This window comes from Hypanus sabinus, chromosome X1, assembly GCF_030144855.1.
Source record: "Hypanus sabinus isolate sHypSab1 chromosome X1, sHypSab1.hap1, whole genome shotgun sequence".
Lineage (NCBI taxonomy): Eukaryota > Metazoa > Chordata > Chondrichthyes > Myliobatiformes > Dasyatidae > Hypanus > Hypanus sabinus.
In genome coordinates this window covers 44,929,452-44,950,248 of record NC_082738.1, presented here as the reverse complement: position 1 = coordinate 44,950,248, position 20,797 = coordinate 44,929,452, and the positions used below count along the sequence as shown (strand labels likewise).

Here is a 20,797-nt window from a genome sequence, read left to right as displayed (position 1 = left end):
ACCTCCCCCTCTCACCTTACATCTTTGCCCTCTCATTTTAGACTCCACTACCCTGGGAAAAAGACTGCAACAATTCATCTTATCTGTGCCCCTCATAAGGTCACCACTCAGCCTTCTACTCTCCAGGGAAAAAAGACCTAGATGATCCGGCTTCTCCTTATAATTTAGGGCCTGCAGTCCCAGAAGCAATTTGGTGAATCTTTTCTGCACACTTTCCTGCTTAGTGACATCTTTCCTTCAGCTAAGCAACCAGAAGTCGATCTGCTCTGTATCTGAATAATCAGGGTTCATTTGGAACATAGGAAACAGAACAGTACAATGCAGGAACAAGCCCTTGTTGTGCTGAACTAATTAAGCTAAAAACATGTAATCCCTTCCGCCTGCACATATCCAAATCCCTCAATTTTCTGCATATTAGACCATAAGGCATAGGAGCAGAATTAGGCCAATCAGCCCAGTGAGTCTGCTCTGCCATTCCATCATGGCTGATTTATTATCCCTCTCAACTCCATTCTCCTGCCTTCTCCCTGTAATCTTTGACACTCTGATTAATCAATAACTTATCAACCTCTGCCTTATATTACCCAATTACTTGGCCTGCACAGTCATATGTGCAATAAATTCCACCCTCTGTTAAAGAAATTTACCCTCATCTCTGTTCTAAGTGGTCATCCCTCAATTCTGAGGCTGTGCTCTCTGATCCTAGACTGACCCATGGTGGAAAATATCTTCTCCACATCCACTTTATCCAGACCTTTCAATATTCAATAGGTTGCAATGAGATTCCCATTCACTCTTCTAAACTCCAGTGAATACAGGCCAAGATCTATCAAATGCTCCTCACACATTAACACTTCCATTCCTGGAATCATTCTCATGAGCCTCCTCTGGGCCCTCTCCAAAATCAGCACATCTTTTCTTAGATACGGTGCCCAAAACTGCTCACAATACACAATGCCTTATTAAAGACTCAGCATTACATTGTTGCTTTTATATTCTAATCCTCTCAAAATGAATGCTAACATTGCATTTGCCTTCCTCACCACCAACTCAACCCACAAGTCAACCTTTAGGGAATCCTGCACAAGGACTTTTGTCCCTTTGCACCTCAGATTTTTGAATTTTTCCCCACTTAAAAAATGTTCCACACCTTTATTCCTTCTGCCAAAGTGCATGACCAATGCACTTTCCTACCCTATATTCCATCTGCCATATCTTTGCCCATTCTCCCAATCTGCCTAATTCCTTCTGCAGACACACTGCTTCTTCAACACAGCCTGCCTCCTAATCTACCTTCACACAAGCCACAAAGCCATCAATTCCCTCATCCAAATCATTGACATTCAATGAGAAAAGAAGCAGTCCCAACACCAACCCCTGCAGCACATCACTAATCACTGGCAGCCAACTAGAAAAGGCCTCCTTTATTCCCACTCTTTGCCTCCTGCCAGTCAGCCAATCTTCTATCCATGGGCTCTTATCTTGTTAAGCAACCTCATGTGTGGCACCTTGTCAAAGGCCTTCTGAAAATCCAAATAAATAACATCAACTGACTCTCCTTTGTCTATCCTGCCTGTTATTTCCTCAAAGAATTCCAACAGATTTGTCAGGCAAGAATCCTCTTGAAGGAAACCATGCTGATATTGGCCTACTTTGGACCTCCAAATACCCTGGAACCTCATGCTTAATAATGGACTCCAAATTCTTCCCAACCAGGCTAACTGGCTTATAATTTCCTTTCTTCTGCCTCCCTCCCTTCTTAAAGAGTGGAGTGACATTTGCAATGTTCCAGTCCTCCTGGACCATGCCAGAATCTAGTGATTCTTGAAAGGTCATTACTAAAGCATCCACAATCTCTTCAGCTACCTCACGGGTGTAGAACCTGGGGTGTAGATCTTCATGTGCCTATCTAAGAGCTTCTTAAACAACTCAGACATATTTGCCTACACCACCACTGCTGGCAGTGCATCTCAAGCTCCCACCACTCTCAGTGTAAAAAAACTTGCCCAACACATTTCCTATGAATTTGCCCCCTCTCACCTTAAACGTATGGTCTCTGGAATTAAACGTTTTGGCCTGGGGAAAGATACCGGCTGTTTGCTCTACCTATGCCTCTCATAATTTTATAAACACTTATCAGATCTCCTCTCAGCATCCATCATTTAAATGCTGAGAAAGAATGGGATCGTGAAAGCTCAAAGTAAATTTATTTATTCATTGGGCTGAAAGGCCAAATTCTGCACCTGTGTCTATGGTCATATCAAATTTACATGTATGTCACTATAGACTACCTTGAGATTCATTTCCTTGCAGGCATTTACAGAAAAATAAAGAAATACAAGAGAATTTATGAAAACAACACACAAGTGAAGACTGACAAGCAAATATATGCAAAAGGGGACAACTTGTGCAAATAATAAAGAAAGAAAGAAATAATGCTGAGAGCATGAGTTCTAGAGTCTTTGTAGTGGATAGTGACAGGTGTCACTTGAACTTTACCCCTGAAAGGAATCTCTGGCGATATAAGTTAACTTTAGCAGACGGGAAACAAAAGGAAGTGCATCCTTTTGCCTCATTAAATTTCACCTGTATTGGCCAATTTCTGCCCTTGCTAGCGTTGGACTTCACCCCGATATTTTTTTATGGGAGGAGTAAGAAGAAAATAAATATCAAATTAAAATGTGCATAGGGAGATTGTGAAAGGGAGAACAAGACATAATTGGCAAAACCACCACACACTGTTCATTCTGTGATCATTTTCCACCTGGGAAATAAAAGAAACTACCTTGCTGAGATAGTGCAGCATACCATCTGTGATTGTTCTTAAAACAAACATAGCTCTGTTGGCACTCAGTACAGGAGTGACTTGAGAGTCTGATGACTGACATGGCACAAAAAAGATGGAAAATTAATTGCACCTTCAATCCAGAGACCACACATGTTTACCAACATGAAGATTCATCAAATATTTAACCATGAAGAGAAAAGGTAGAAAAGTGATTAATATTTCCAAACATCGCAGGATCCTTAGTAGTGAATTTAATTTGTTATTTTCGGGTGTTGTTCTCAGGATGTTGTGCCCAGTACAAGGTGCTGAAACGAGATTGAATCTTAATGAAGAGCAGAACAGGCTCAAAGAGCTGACTGGCATCCTCCTGCCTCTGTGTTCACACACACATTGAGCCGTTAGAAACCCCTCCTCCATATGCAGTGACTATACGGTCTTGCACAGGCAGTGAACCAGCTGATGACTTCATTTGATGTCTTAATTAGTTCACTGACTTGCTTCATTGGCACCTATCTCTGAAAGACTATTATAGACTGTGTGCTATACAACTCTTCACTAATTTATAGTTTGGTTCTTGGTAACACTTTCACATTTGATGCTTGTGGATTCCATCCCAATGGAGGCCTTCACTGTGAAGTAAGCACCATCCGACCAGCATCACAACCCACCAGCAAGTCACACAAGACTGCACCCTCAACCTTATTTGCTGGAGATGCACAACAGTCAAAGGTCAACAAAAGCATAAGGGATGAATTGAAATCTAGTGCAGTTACCACAAAAGCTTTGGAGGGAAAGGTCATAGATTAGCAGCCTCTTACCATTGCACTCAAAAAGTCTGGAGCTTGTGTAGAAACCCCCTTGGATTATCACTCATAGAATTCACTGGGAGTAAAACTGATGTCATGCTAACGTGGAGCAGACTCGATGGGAAGCAAGGCCTAATTCCGGTCCAATGTAATATAAATTTTATAGATAGATGCACTGTGAATGGCAATATTTGAATATCTTCTGTTATATGCTTGCACATTTTATGAACGTTAGTATATTTTTGAATCTTAGTGTAGCATGTTGATGATTATGTATTGTAAGATGTGTTGTTCTAGCTGCTGCGGTCATGCTCCATTGCCTGAGTCGCTGCACTCGGGATAGGTTTACACAGAGAATAATTGCAAAATTGTCTGCCCATCCAAACTATCCCATAACACCGTTTGAAGGACAGAATAGGACTATGGGCAATATTTATCCTGTATCTAAATCGATTAGCTGGTCACATATGGAATCCAGTTACGCATAAAGCAGTTGTTGCGTTTGTAATGCCAGGGCTTGATAAGACATCGGTCAGACCGCACTTGGTGAGCAGTATCGAGCTCCTTGCCTAAAAAGGGATATGCTGGCATTGGAGAGGGTCCAGAGGAGTTTCACAAGCATTATCCCAGGAATGGAAGGGTTAATATTTGAACCTTAAGGACATCAATGATAGTGGTCAGTACGGAAAGTTTGAAGACATTGGAGGAAATGGACTTGATGGGCGCAGTGGGGTGGTTCCCCAGGCAGACTGTTCAAACCGTTTGGCATCGCCAGACCTCTCCAACAGGAACTAAAACCTAGCCTGGCTAGCCCAGTCAGATCCTCCCTGCATGCGTGGAATACCATCCCAACTGCCCATTGCCTGCAGGATAACTGTAGAGGGGAAGAGACAGTAGCTCACTGCTCTGCGGACTATGGGGCGGCATCGTAGTGTAGTGGTTAGCACAACGCTTTACAGTACAGGCGAACCAGGTTCAATTCCCGCCAGCTCCTGTCAAGACTTTATATGTTCTCCCTGTGACCGTGTGGGTTTCCTCTAGGTGCCCTGGCTTTCTCCCATGTTCACAAGACATACCGGTTGGTAGGTTAATTGTTCATTATAAATTGTCTGTGATTAGGCTAGGGTTAAATTGGGGGATTACTGCGAGGCACGGTTTGAAAGGCTGGAAGGGCCTATTCTGCACTATATCCCAATAAATAATTAAATAAATAAATAGAAAGAAGGTCTGGAGAAGGGTGAAAGGACCTGTGTCACATTTGATCCTGTGTAGCTACGAGAGCTCTCTCTGATCTATGGGCTGTTCCAAGGAGAGAGAGAGAGAGAGAGACACACACACACACTTGGTGAAAATAGCCCTTTGTGGGTCTACCAGCACATCGAGATGTCCGTGGAAGAATGCTGCCGACGGGGATGTTCCAAGCTGCAGGAGTAGGTGCTGAGGGACACACTGCAGCTCGGTGCAGTCACTACAAGGGCTCGGTGGGGAAGGACTACAGACCAGAGTGTGGGGTTCTTGTATTGGAGATGAAGGAGCCAGGTGAGGGGGGTGGAAGACCCTCAATTATTGTCGTAGTTAGTATACCACCCCAGACTGCCACATGAGAGGCAGCAGTGCTCTTGATGGATATGAATGCATTAGAACAGAATAGGAAGCATTACCCATGTAAAGTATGTAAGGAATGAAAAGACATTGAACAGTTTATTGTAAACATTTTTGTATTATAAATAGTTTATTTTGTTTAATAAAACAATTGATGACTCTGGGCCCATTCTCGCTGGAGTTCGGAGGAATAATGGGGAATCTCGTTGAAACCTTTCGCATATTGTTCATTCATTCGTCATGTGCCATGTCACATGATGTGAGCAATCATGGTCTTGACTATGATTGTCCTTGGCAAATATTTCTACAGAAGTAGTTTGCCATTGCCTTCTTCTGGACATTAAGGGATTGTCTGCCTGGCGTCAGTGGTTGCATAACCAGGGCTTGTGATGTACACTAGCTGCTCATACGACCATCCACCACCTGCTGCAATGGCTTCACGTGACCCTGATCAGGGGGCCAAGCAGGTGCTACACCTTGCCCAAGGGTGACCTGCAGGCGAGCAGATTGAAGAGCACATTACACCTCCTTTGGGAGAGACATATTTCCACCCCACCACCCAATATTGAATATTGAAAGACCCAAATAGTTTACGTGGAGAGGATGCTTCCTATAGTTGGCATTAGGAGTTTAGGACAATTAGACACAGCCTCAGAATACAAGCATGCTCCTTTAGTACAGAGATGAGGAGGAAGTTCTTTAGTCAGAGGGTGGTAAATCTGAAGAATTCATTGCCACAGACAGGTGTGAAGGCCAAGTCATTGGGTATATTTAAAGTTGAGGTTCATAGTTTCTTAATTAATAAGGGTGTCAAAGGTTACCAGAAGAAGGCAGGAGAATATCGTTGAGAGCGAAAATAAATCAGCCATGATAGAATGGCAGTGCAGATGTGATGGGCCGAGTGGCCTACTTCTGCACCTTGTAGTCATTTGCTAACCTCCTGACCATGAACATCCATCAATTGTAATTCAGAAGCTCCAAAGTGTTTTGGTCTTCACTGGAATGTGAAAGCAGCAGATTGTTTGCTGGTCCAGATTCCAGTAGCTGCAGTTTCTTGTATCTCTCGTTTCCAGACCTGACCACAATGTGATAATCTTTACAGAAAGTGCACGATTGCAATGCCCAGAGAAGATATGATTGAACTCATATCCTTGGATAATCTGCTGGCAATCATCACTGGCTGAATTTGAAAGGTGCTCATTCAATCACAATGCAAATTGGCGACCTCAGCTATGGACTACACCTTAGAAAGGGGGGGTTGATACCTTCGGGAGAGGAAGACACAGAACTTGAAAAGAAAATTCTTTATATAAGAGGAAAATGTGTGGTGTTCTAATACCTTTTTAGAGATTTACCAACTGTGATGCATTTAACTTAGAAAAGGTGCTTGTATGTCACACAGTAGATTAAACTACAGTAGATTAAGAAAAAAACCAGGAGCCTGCTCCAGTTCTGAAGCCTGCACTGAAAACTACGAAAACCCTAGATTCTGTTTTGCTTGAAGGCAGCTCAGTTTCATGTTGATTTAAGCTATAAATACTGGCTCCAAGCATAGTTCAGAAAGCTGGTGAAAAAGGATAATCTTCATTTGGAAGTAATGTTCTTCTATTCCAAGAAATTGCATTCCCTTCCTAATTTTACTTGACAGGCTCTGCAAAAAGTTAAAGACAGATTGAAAATTCATTGTGATAGTTTGAAGGTAATGTTTCTAGCCTTGTTTCTAGGTGATTACAGTTGGAATATGGGAATAGTGATAGTGAGCCAAAGTCAGTTGGCTCACATCCATGATTCAGTTTCTGGTCCTGCCATCTGGGAAAGGTTGGTGATCCTCCTCAAGGAGAATAAAAGAAAATCAAACAGTCAGACTTGCATAATGTGGCAGAACTGCTCTAACAGTAACCAAGGCAAAGGGGAAGCAGAGATCTGCACACAAACACGGGCAAGATTCAGCGTGCAAGAGAATCCGAAAAACACAGAAAGATAGAGACAAGAGCTAAATGCTGACACAAAGCCGAGGTCAAAGTCAAAGTAAATCTATTATCAAATTACATCTATGTTATCATATATACCTTGTGATTCATTTTCTTGCAGGCATTTATAAGAAAATAAAGAAATACAATCATGTCTGTGAAAAACTGAACATAAACAAAGACTAACAAATAAGCAATGTGCAAAAGATTATATATTGTGCAAATAAAATAATAAATAAAAATAAATATAAATAATATTGAGAACATGAGCTGTAGAGTCCTTGAAAGTGAGTCCATAGGTTGTGGAGAGTGAAGTTGTCCACGCCGGATTAGGTGCTTGATGGTTGTAGGGTAACTACAAGAAACTAAAAAGGTAGAAACATAGGACAAGATGTAAGACAGTGAAAAACTATGGTCTGAAAATAGTCTTAAACTTAAATAAAAGCAATTATACAATTATGAAGGCAGAGTCAGATAGAGTGGACTGGGAAATAGATGAAAAACTAAGACAACAGATTAGCAATAGTTGGCACTTAAAAACTATTTTATAATTGTCAATTAAGGCACATTCTAATAAGAACAAGAGAGGTGAAACATTTGTGGTTAACTAAGGAAGTTAAGGGATGGTATTGAATTGAAAGGAAAGGCATATGATATCTTACAAGGATAAATAACAGACCAAAGATTTAGGAAAATTGGAAACCAATCATTGGTAACCAAAAAAAGTAGTAAGGAGTAAAATACAAACACAGAGTAAAGTTAGTATTAAACGAAAGGGAGCAAAGTTCCTGTAGAGAATAAAACTAGGGAATTAATAATGGGAACAAAAGAAATGGCAAAGACCTTGAAAAAATGCTTTATTTGTTTTCAGAGTAGAGTATACTTAAATTATAGTAAATCAGAGAAAATACACCAGGCAAAATAATCTGATTAAAAATTACACTCCAGATGAAGGGGTATCGATTTATAATGTTAACTGTCCACAAATGCTGATCCACCTGAGCTGTCCAACAATTTGTTTTTTTTTCAACTCCATGTTCCAGCATCTGCAGTCTCTTGTATCTTGAAAGAATGACAACTTGTCTGGTCATGCTGGCCTGCATCCTAGGCTGTTTAAAGAAATGGCTGCTGAAATAGTGGATGCATTAATCATGATCCTATAAGGTCATTCAAAATTCTGAAGAAGTTTCATTTTGTCAAAAAATCCGTCATTGCAAGCCCTCTAACAGAGAAAGGAAGAAGGGAAAATGCAGGAAATTCTCAGCCAGTTGGTGTAACATCTGACTTTGGGAAAACAATGGAAGACACTATTAAGGAAGCAATAATAGTGCAATTCAAATCACAATACAATCAAGTATAGCGACCGTGACTTAATGAAAGGGAAATCATGGATGAAACAAGCAGACGAGGTGGCATGGTAGCCTAGCAGTTAGCGCAATCACTTTACAGTGGCAGCGATCACCGATCAGGGTTCAGTTCCCATCGCTGTCTGTAAGGAGTTTGCACGTTCTCCCTGTGACCATGTTGATTTCCTCTGCGTGCTCCAGCTTCTTCCCACTTTCCGAAGACACATGGATTAGGGTTAGTAAATTACAACATGATATGGTGGCGCTAGATGCGTGGTGCCATTTGCGAGCTGCACCTAGCACATCCTCAGACCGTGTTGATCATTGGCACAGAAATGATGCATTTCACTGCATGTTTCAATATTTCAAAGTGCATGTGACAAATAAAGTTGATCTTATCTTATAATCTTCTAGGATAAAAAGCAATGGATTCCAAAAGATTTCCAGGAGGGTTCCATATTAAAGTAACCACACAAGTCAGAATAAATTGTTTAAAAACAGGAAATGCTGGGAATACACAAGAGGACAGGCAGTATCTGTGAGGAGAGAAACATAGTCAATATTTACTGTCTGTGTCTTTTCTTTCGAACAAAGAAATGGTGTGCTCTGAGAGTATGAAGGCTTGATAATCACTATTGATCCGCCTGGAGGAGATGGTAGTGTAAGTTCAAAGTTCAAAATTCAAGTTCAAGTTCAAAGTAATTTTATTATCAAAATACATATATGCCACCATAGACAACTGCAGATTCATTTTCTTGTGGGCATGCTCAATAAATCCAATAACCATAACAGAATCAATGAAAGACCACACCTACAGGGTAGACAACCAGTGTGCAAAAGACAATAAACTGTGCAAATAGAAGAAGAAAGAAAAATAATAATAATAATATATAAATAAACATTAAATATCAAGAGCATTAGATGAAGAGTCCTTGAAAGTGAGTCCATAGGTTGTGGAAACAGTTCAGTGATGGGACTAGTGAAGTTGAGTGATGGTTCATTGGTTCCCCACTGGCTCAAGAACCTGATGGTTGAGGGGTAATAACTGTTCCTGAACCTGGTGGTGTAAGTCCTGAGGATCCTGTACCTTCTTCCTGATGACAGCAGCGAGAAGAGAGCATGACCTGGTTGGTGGGATGTCCCTGATAATGGCTGCTGCTTTCCTGCAACAATACTCTATGCAGACATGCTTAATAGTGGGGAAGGCTTTACCCATGGTGGTCTGGCCTGCATTCACTACTTTTTGTAGGATTTTCCATTCATGGGATTTGGCGTTTCCATACCAGGCTGTGATGTAGCCAGTCAATATACTGTCCACCACACATCTATAGCAGTTTGTCAAAGTTATAAATATCATGCCAAATTTTCACAAACATCTAAGGATGTAGAGTTACTGCTGTGTTTTCTTCCTAATTGCACTTTTCATGCTTGGCCCAGGTCAGGTAATCTGAAGTGATAACACAGAGGAATTTAAAGTTGCTGACCCTCTCCGCCTCTGATACCCCAATGATGACTGGTTCGTGGCGTTTCTTCCTGCTGGTCAATAATATCTCGTTGGTCTTACTGACATAGAGTAAGAACTTGTTATGACACCACTTAGCCAGATTTTCAGTCTCCTTCCTATATGCTGATTCATCACCACCTTTGATTCGGCCCATGGCAGTGGTGTTGTCAGCAAACTTAAATATAGCATTGGAGCTTTGTTTAGCCTCACGGTCATAAGTGTAAAGTGAGAAGGGCAGGGAGCTAAGCATACAGCTTTGTGGTGCACCGGTGCTGATGGTGATTGTGGAGGAGATGTTGTTGCCATTCCGAACTGACTGGATCTGCAGGTGAGGAAATTGAGGAACCAATTGCACAAGGGGGTATTAAGTCCAAGGACTTGAAGCTTATGGATTAGTGTTGAAGGGGTGATAGTATTGAATGCCAAGCTGTAGTCAATGAAGACTATCCTGACGTATGCATCTTTGATATCCAGGTATTCCAGGATTGAGCGAAGAGCCAATGAAATGGCATCTGCTGTGGACCTGTTGCTCCGGTATAGCAAATTGGAGCAGATCTAAGTTGCTTCTCAGGCAGGAGTTGATACATTTCATCACCAAACTCCCAAAACACTTCATCACTGTAGATGTAAATGCTATTGGATGATAGTCATTGAGGCAGATTACCACATTCTTCTTCAGCACCAGTATGATTGAAGCCTGCTTGAAGCAGATGGGTACCTCAGAATGTTGAAGGGAGAGGTTAAAGATCTCAGTGAACACTCCAGCCAATTGATCAGCACGGGTCTTTAGTACTCAACCATGTACCCCATCTGGGCCGGATGCTTTCCATGATTCACCCTCCTGAAGGATGCTCTCACATCAGCCTCAGAGACTGGAATCACAGTGAAGATCATCCTGGGCCTCTTGTAACTTTCTTGGTCACTAGACTTGAATGCCTCTGATCCAACCCTCAGCAGATTGCAGATCTCATGGTTCATCCAGGGCTTCTTGATGGGAAGACTCTGAATAATTTTGTGGGATATGCTTGTTTACAACTGTTTTTATAAATTCCATGATAACCATGGTGTATTCATTCCAATCCACAGATGAGTCCCTGAACACGGCCCAGTCCACCAACTCAAAGCGAACTCATAGCCGCTCCTCAGCCTCCTGTGACCACCTCTTGGTTGTTCTATTCTCTGGAGCCTGGCTCTTTAGCTTATGTCTGTGTGCAGTGAGGAGAAGGACAGCCAAGTGATCAGGTTTCTCAAAATTTGGTCTGGGCATGGGGTGGTCAGCAATGGTCTAGTTTGTTCCAACGCGACTGGTCTAGAAGGAGATGAATTCAAAATAAATATGGAGTAGAGAAATAAACAGTGCTGTAAGCTATGAGGTACTAACTACAGTGATAATTGTAAATCTGGAATAAAAGGAAAAGCTGGAGATACCCAGTAAGTTAGGCAGCATCTTTGGAGAGGAATAAAAGGAATTAATATTAATGGCCGATGAATTTTTATCATAACAGCCAAATTTAACACAAACTGAAAAGGCTTACCGTCTCATTTTTTTGTTGATTCAGTGCTGAATACAGAGAGCTCAGTCAGAAGATGAGATTCTGCTAAATGTTTATATTCGGCTTCATTGAACCAGTTTATTGCCAAAGACTAGAAAGGTAACAAAGGGACAAAGAATTAAAGTGATAGCAACTGGAAGCTAAGGATCAATCCTGAAGATAGAATAGATCCGGTCTTCAACGTGGTCATGCAACGTGGCTTTGGTTTCTCTACCACAGAGGAGGCAAGGAAATACAGTTCACTAATTGGGAAGAAGTGCAAGTGAATCAATCCATCACTTTAAAATGCATATCTGGATGATGGAGAAAAGGGAAGAGGTAGATTTTCATCTTCATCTCCTGAACAGAAATGCATCAATTGGTTGTGTAGTGCATTTAGGAACTGCCCGGACAGATTTACTCCTGCCTCACTGTTCTTACATAGACAGATGCTGCCTGACCTGCTGAATATTTTTTGCATTTTTAGTTCTATTTCAGATTTCCAGCAGTTGCTGTCTTTTGCTTATTGGGACAAATGGATCATTTTCACATTACCACAGAGATCAGTTCTGGAGCCTCAGCTATTTCCAGTTTTAATGACCTGAATGAAGGGACGAGGTGCTTTGTCACTAGATATGATGTTGATGTTGACATGGGATTGAGTTTAAGAGCTGAGAGGTAATGTTACAGCTTTATAGGAACCTGGCCAGACCCCACTTGCAGTACTGTGCTCATTTCTGGTCACCTCTCTATAGGAAGGACGTGAAAACTATAGAAAGGGTGCAGAGGAGCTTTACAAAGATGTTGCCTGGATTGGGGAGCATGCCTTATGAGAATAGGTAGAGTGAACTCGGCCTTTTCTCCTTGGAGTGACAGATAAGAGTTGACCTGATAGAGGTGCATAAGATGTTGAGAGGCATTGATCGTGTGGGTAGTCAGAGGCTTTTTCCCAGGGCTGAAATGGCTAACACAACAGGGCATAGTTTTAAGGTGCGTGGAAGTAGATACAGAGGAGATGTCAGGGGTAAGTTTTTTTTACACAGAGGGTGGTGAGTGTGTGGAATGGGCTGCTGGCGACAGTGGTGGAGGTGGATACAATAGGGTCTTTTAAGAGACTCCTGGATAGGTGCATGGAGCTTAGAAAAATAGAGGGCTATGGGTAACCCTAGGTAATATCTAAGGTGAGGACATGTTCGGCACAGCTTTGTGCGCCAAAGGGCCTATATTGTGCTGTAGGTTTTCTATGTTTCTATGTTGCTATGCAGAGACAGGTGCAAAGCAAGTTTTGTAGAGAAAACAAACTGAAGGGATAAATTAAGCAAACAGATAAGAACATGATGGATATGGTAAATGTGAAGTTATCCCCTTTGAAGGAGAACATTGTTTATATACAAATACTGCAGGTATGGTACAGATGGATTTTGTTATCACAGTACATGAGGTACAACAAGTAATTAGAAAGGCAAACAAAGTGTTGGTCTTTATCCACAAGGAGCACAAAAACAGGGAAATCTTGCTACAACAGTTCACAGTATTAGGTAGACCATATTTAAAGTACCAGATTCAACTTTGACTTCCTTATTTAATATACTGACAAAATATTGGTCTCTGCTATTCCTTTGGGTTCATCAGATGTGTGGAAAGGGGAAGCCTGCTACATGGGCAACAGCTTGCTCTCCATATCATACTGCCCAGGCTTGCGTATCTAGACAGCTAGGCCACAATATCCATGGTAACTCTGACCGACGGAAGCCTCACCTTACAGTCAAAGTCAAAAATAAATTTATTATCAATGTGCATATATGTCACCAAATACTACCTTGAGATCCATTTTCTTGGAGGCATTTACAGGAAAATAAAGAAATACAATTGAATTTATGAAATTTCTTTGAGAGAAGGTTCAGTCTGTTGATTCTTTATATAAAGGGATTGAACATACAAACAATGGGCAGAAATGTCCACTCAGCCCTTCAAACTTGCTCTGCTCTTCAAAATAAATATGGCTGATTTGATTCCTACAATCCCATTAAGCCTCCCTACACTTAATAATAGTACAGTGATTCCTCATTCAAGAAGAGGAATTCTCTCCATATACACTCTATCAGCACCCCTGAATCTTATTGGGCAAACTTTGAGTGGTTGGGTCTGAACACATTGCAATGAAATAGATTAGTAGGTTATTGTTTTTAACCATTTAGGGACTTCATGGGGTACTTTCTGACAAGATGTTTCTCATCATGAAGAAATCTAGAACTAGCATTAAGAATTGATTATTTAAAATAGAGATGAGGAGGAATTTCTCTTCTCAGGAGTCTGTGAATCTTTGAGTTCTGTACCCAGAACGCTATGGAACTTCACTGATTCCATTCAACAGACGACGCAATAGCCACAGCTCTACACACTGTCCTTACACATCTGGAGAAGAAGGACGCTTAAGTGAGAATGCTGTTTTTGGGCTACAGTTCAGCATTCAACACCATAATTCCCTCCAGGCTCAACAAGAAGCTCAGACACCTCGGCCTTCATCCTGCCTTGTGTAGCTGGATCCTGGACTTCCTGGACTTCCCTCACCTCCAGCTCTCTGACTCTCAACACAGGAGCCCCCCAGGGCTCTAAGCCCCCTCCTTTACTCTCTGTACCCATGATTGTGTCGACACCCACAGCTCCAATCTGCTAATTAATTTTGCTGATGACACTGCACTGATTGGCCTAGTCTCAAGTAATGACAAGGCAGCCTACAAAATGATGAGGCACCCTGACACAATGGTATCAAGAAAACAACATCTCCCTCAGTGTTGTAAAAACAAAGAAGTTGGTTGTGGACTACAGCAGGAATGGGGTTGAGAGGGTGAACAGCTTTAAGTTCCTCAGCATATGCATCACCGAGGATCTCACATGGTCTGTACATACTGGCTGTGTGGTGAAAAAGGCACAACAGCGTCTCCTTCACCTCAGACAGTTGAAGAAGTTTGGTATGTGTCCCCAAATCCTAAGAACTTACTACAGGAACACAACTGAGAGCATCTTGACTGGCTGCATCACTGCCTGGTGTGGGAACTGCAGTATTACCAACATTTTCAGTGTTCAGACAATAAGGGAAGGTCTTCAAAATAACATTATTGCTCTAAGATCCATACTGATGTATAGGAATTATGTCAAGGTTTTAAAAAACACTGGTCAAACTGATTTTTAAATACTGTGTGTATGAAACAGAAGAAGCAAAATGAATCCCATGCAGAAAGGTTTAGAGATTAGAAAAATGAATCAAAACAAGATACAATTCAACAAAGCATGAAATGGTACCAGTAAGGTTACTATGAAGTATGCAGGAATCAGCACGATTAAGAAACAAAGTTAGAAGTAGAAAAGTAAATATGGACAAATATCAGGAGCTTTGAAAAGCACTGAATCCAATACCTTTGAGATTCAGTGAAAATTGTTGGAACAACTTAGATAGTATACTATCAGGGAGTTTGTTAGGATTTTCAGAATAATGTGAAGAATGGGAAACTAATGTAGAGAGGCAGGCTCTAATCTGACAAGTACTCTCTTTCATTTTATCTTTGTATTTGCAGTAGGACCATTTGCTAAATACTCCACATCCTAACAACAAGCAGCACACACAAAAAGCTGGAGGAACTCAGCAGGCCAGGCAGCATCTATGGAGAAGAATAAACAGTTGAGGCTTTAGGTTGAGACAATTCATCGTTTGGAGTAAATATTAGACTTCCACCTTCACTGCCTGAACACAGATTGATGGTACAGTAAGCATATCCTCTTCATCAGGAAAAAAATTGCTCGTTTCCCTTTCTTTATAAAATTATAACAAAATGGAGAAGATTACATGGTGCCTTGATCCTGGTCTATCAGTTGATGAAATCATGGCCTTAGTGCCATTTGCTGTTCTGTTACACACAATTTCAAGAGATCAAAATGTTATCTGTCTGAATTGAATTGAACTGAATTGACTTTATTACTTACATCCTTCACATACTCGTGAAGATTTCAGGCATCAGTTCGCAGTCTTTCTGCTCTCATCCAGTTCAGTCATGTCAAGAAAGCTTCCACTTGATTACATACAGTTGCATCATTGAGCAAATGTCACAGGATATCTTTATTTTTTTCCACCGTGTCCTGCATCCATTGTTCCACTTCGTGATATCCTTCATTAGTTCCAATAATCAGATCAACTCATAGAAATCAATCAGTAACCCCCGTGACCCAATTCTTCCCCTGATCTGTGTTTGCAATTTCCTACATTTTGTTTCTTATGCCCTTTAATCTATTATTTGTTTAGATCCATGTTGCTACCTTTAATTGCAGTGTTCTTTGTTTCAGTCAGTCCCTTGTGATTGAGGATTACTTAATTCCACTCCAGTTCTGTGGAATCTGAAATGGCTTAAAAGCCAAAGTGGAATCCACGGATTCTGCCACCAATGGGGCAGATGCTTCATGAGGTGAGTGGCTGGGAAGTATAAGGAATGGTGCACTCATGCCATCTTTATTTGACTTTGCCACACACCCAACAAAGAGGCTCAAACTTTTCACTACCAACCAATGTTCTCTCTAATTTGTAATGACCAGTGACGCAAAAATCTTGTGCTGTGCAATTTGTTGCCCAGTGACAACAACATGTGCACACTGAATATTTTCTTCAATAAAAACAGTATAAATAAGCCAGTTCTAAGATCTGCAGACAGATCATCGCAAACTCCACATTGTTAACACCGTGCACATCAGAAACTGGAAAAGGAAATGTATTGTGTATGATCGTAAAATATACTTAACATGCCAATGAGGTAGGGGGTTACAAGCAAATTGTGCACAGTTTAAGTCCCTTTGTTTACCGGCAACAAAAGATGTGTGCATGTGTGGATGCTCACACCTTAGAGGGAACATAGGTACTAACCTAAATACTCCTCTATTTTGCTTGATCATGGTCTCGATATTCCCACAAGTCAGTGGAGACATTACATTTCTTCAATGAGGTCTTATGATCTTTGATGTGTTTCCCCTGTCCTCTCGTCAATCCCTTACCATGATCCATGGGCAGTACTGTCATATGAATGATATAGCTGGGTGTAATTAGGGCCTTAATGTGATGTATATTCAGTTATGTTTTTATGTTTTTCATTGATATACAGTGTGGAGTAGACCCTTCCAGCCTTTCAAGCTGCACTACCCAGCACTGCCCCAAATTAATCTGAGCCTAATCAAGGGACAATTTACAATGACCGATTATCCTACCAACTGGAACACCTTTGGACTGCGGGAGGAAACCCACACAGTCATGGGGAGAACTTACAAACTCCTTACAGGCAGTGGCGGCAATCGATGGTACTGTAAACCACTACATTTTACCTCACATTTTCCTCAGATAGTCAAAGACCATGCTGGCCCATAGTCATCTGGAGAATTTGGAAAGACAGATTTGCTGGTTTCTCCGACCTCATTGGATGTAGTCCATCTCCCAGGCACATGGGGAGGGGTGGGTAATCTCTATGCAATTAGCCAATGGTCCAAATGAGCATCAGGTTTGAGATCCTGATTTTCAACACCATTTTCCTCAGACAGCAAAACACTGTGCTCCTGTATTGGAGACAATAGTTAACTTTCATTGTTAATTGTCTACATTCACTGAGAGATGGCTCTAAAGAAACTAGATTTAGTTAAGTCCTCCAATGGACTAATTAATGAACCAAGCTTCAAACTTGGACCAGAAAGGTGTGTCAATTGGACCGTCTATCTGCTAGCTGTTACAGTCTTGGGTGAATTTTTTTGAGTAAACTTAATCCAGATTCTATATCATATTACTGACCTTACATTAGCTCTCCTGGGCAAAGTCACTCAAGCAGACATAGGGGAGGTGTTGCAAGAAAAATGAACTGGAATTCTCAAGCATAGTAAGGCCTGCAGATTTCAAATTATTTTTTTGCAACAAAATGCAAGTTGTTCAGTCTGTTTAAAGGGGCGGAGAAAGTTTTTAACATCCCCACATCCACTTGAAAGCAAAGTGGGAGAAGATTCTTCCATGAGGTTGGGGGAAAAGTAGGATAATGCTTTCATCTGCATCTTACATCCAGTTTGGTGCTGTTTTATATCTGAAAGTGTAACCACTCCATTTCCTATCAATGACATTGCTCACCAAGATCATTTCAAAACAGTCAGAAAGACCAAACTGAAAAAAAATACGTCACTGTTATATCTACCGTGAAATTACCTGAACAATAAAGGATTTGATGGACAGAGTCTTCCTGTAAATCTATACAGGTTTTTTCCTGCAATGACACGTTTTTAGTCTAACCCCATTGTTTGACTGGCTCATCCTTTCTGACTATAAAATTCCTTCAGATGGTAAATCCTTAAGAAATTACAGTTCTGTCCACCTCCTCCCCCCTCCCCCTTTAGGGCACTATTAGCTGTCAGACCCTGAACAACAAGCTGAACATTACATTGTTGTCAAGAATTACAAAGCATTAAAATTGGTTGACTTACACGAGTTGAGAGAACTAACCAAAAAAAAAGGACTTATCCCTGCACATACATTTATTGATTTGGTGCTGCAAGCATTCAGTGGCACAAACTGTCCATTTGTAATTCATCCCCTTCCCCTCCCCCAGTGACTTAAGGACAAGTATGGGCTACATCCATTAAAAGATAATTGAAGAATTGCATCAGAAAATGGAACTGAGAATTCAAGGGTAAACCATTATAAAAAGGAAGAAATGACTCAGTTTTAGTTCATCGATCTTACATCATTTTATTTCAGCACTAAACACACAATTTTCTTTAAAAAAATGCTATCAAAGTACAAAAGAAAATCTATGTACACAAATCACCATTTAGATTCACAGTTTAAGTGTTGATAAGATCCACCTTTTTGTGTCAAAGCCTGATTGGAAAACATTTTAACAAAGTTAATGCAAATGAGATCAATTTTTTTAAAAATATGGACATTTGTATGTTTCCTCTTATTGAGGTATAGTGACTTAATGTGGATTTAATATCCATGGCTGGACTTACACTGTTGACATTGACTTTAAACCAGGTACCAAGTGAATTACAACATGACTATGAGTTTTACTGCTGGCTGTGCAGCCCAACCAACCCCATTATTATCAGGCTTCAAAGAAACTCTGCACTCACTTGGACCAGCAGAGATCAGATTGTGAAGGCGAGACACACCCAACATCAAAGACTTCTTCCATCCTAGCACTACTAAAGATGAGGCTTTGCACCACAACCGTTTCACTACAGCTGGATGAATAGAAGTACGTTTGCAGTCGCCTCACATCATTTGGCCTTGACACATCCAGGTGTCAGAGGGGAAATATTTCCCTTCAGTGGAACACTAAAGATTACTACACATTTAATGAAATACTGCTTTTGGTAGTCCCACACGCTTAGAATGTGTAGCTGAATGATAGCTACAAAAACAATCCACACAACACCTCCCTCAGTCAACTTGTTAGCTCTGTAGAGGAGTTTCAGTTTGCTGTCTTTTGCAGCTTTCAACAAAAAAAATGTCCTTGACATTATTTGTCAAGAAAGACTTATGGGGGTTTCTAGCCCTTTATTGGCAAAAAAGCTGTAGTGAATATCAGAACATTCTGTTCAGCTCTACAGGAACAAAATTATTAAGGCTTTCAAATAAGGGGATGGCTAGAGAGAGGTAGAGACAACTTTAGTTCTGTCTCCATTGACCACTTTTTCCTGGCAATTCTTAGAGTTGTTTCTGTCAGTTTATGTGAAGAGGGGTTAGCCTGGTACAATCAATCGTAACAGGAACACATCTGCAAATACAAATCAAAAGACTCCAAAACACTGAGGGCCTTTGCTATAACTATCAATTCACAAATAGTTTCCAAGCAAATGCAAAATGCCACGAATCAATGCTGTTTAAAGGCAACGGGTGCCTTATATCACTAAATAGTCCCTCCTCTCCTAGTTTGACACTTGTCTTTGATGTAGTACAATCCATTGCGCAGATTGGCATTTGGATTACTGAATCTGTGTCCTGTTGCTGTAGTACATACTACACAATATCTGGGCAGAACATAAAGTGGGAAAAAAGGAATTTGGCTATTCAAAAACCTGTAAAATATAATCTAAGCAAGTTGTGTGCTTTTGACCACTTTGATTCTCTTCTTTGAACCTCCATTAAAAAAAAACTATTCTAAGAGCACAGATTCAGGTCTTAGTTGGTTATAGAAATGTTCATCTTTTTCTCTTCTGGTGCCTGAGCATCTTTTTCCGTTTGACAATCATTTCGTATAACCTCTCTAGTCCTTGTTGCAATCCCTGGCCGTTCATAGCACTGGAGCTCTGGATGTGGTGCAGAGTGGAAGTTCCCAGATCATTTAAGCCCAGAGACTTCTCCATCTCAGCAACTGAGGCCGCCCCAGGCAAATCTTGCTTATTGGCAAAAATTAGGACAGGCACTCCTTGATTTTCTGAACTCCTGGAGATTTTGTGGAGCTCAGCCTTGGCCTCCTCCATCCTCTCCAGCTCAGAGGAATCTATCACAAAGACAATGCCATCTGTACGCCTGGTGTAGGACTTCCACAGAGGCCTCAGCTTCTCCTGGCCACCAACATCCCAGACCTGGAATGTGATGGACCTGGAGTTCCCAATTGGTACCTTGACCTTTTCAGTATTAAACCCTTTGGTTGGAATTGTGTTGACAAACTCCTTTAATTTCAGTCTGTACAATAGCGTTGTCTTTCCTGCGGAATCTAATCCAATCACCACAACGTGGAGGGACTGGAAAGGCGGCAAGAAGGTACCACCGGGCGTCAGCTCAGAAAGTTGATTTCCCATTGTTGACACAGCCTCCCTTTAAAATGTATGCCAAATCTCAATTGCCGATGTCTTTTATTTCTTGGGTGTTGGTTGGCAGCACCTTCTTCAAAGCTGGTTTTCAGTTCGCTGGATGCTGCTTGACCAAGACCTGTACATCAGACAAACAATACATTAACATTTTTACAATGTCCTGGTTGCATCCTACCATACCTTTACTGAAACAGGCTGGTGAATACACACAAGTAGAATTCCTTATTTATATCACATGCAAACTGCCCAAGAGCCTTTGATCATGTATTTCGAAATTGAAATGTCATTTAAAATGTAATTGTCATTCAAAATGAAATCATTATTACTCTCCCAATATACATTTGATCTATGTGCATCTTAAGAAAACTGGGTTTATTGGAGAATAATAATGCAAACCCCTACAGCGAAATTCAATCA

At 41.0% G+C, this 20,797-nt stretch overlaps 1 protein-coding gene across 1 annotated transcript; it reads right to left on the bottom strand.

Annotated features, from left to right (window-relative positions):
- Window positions 1-18,288: 18,288 nt before the first annotated feature.
- Window positions 18,289-20,395, bottom strand: arl4d (ADP-ribosylation factor-like 4D). The gene has a single exon (XM_059956527.1). It carries the CDS (start codon window positions 20,366-20,368, stop codon window positions 19,766-19,768), a length of 603 nt encoding a protein of 200 aa, XP_059812510.1. The 5' UTR covers window positions 20,369-20,395; the 3' UTR covers window positions 18,289-19,765.
- Window positions 20,396-20,797: the final 402 nt, after the last annotated feature.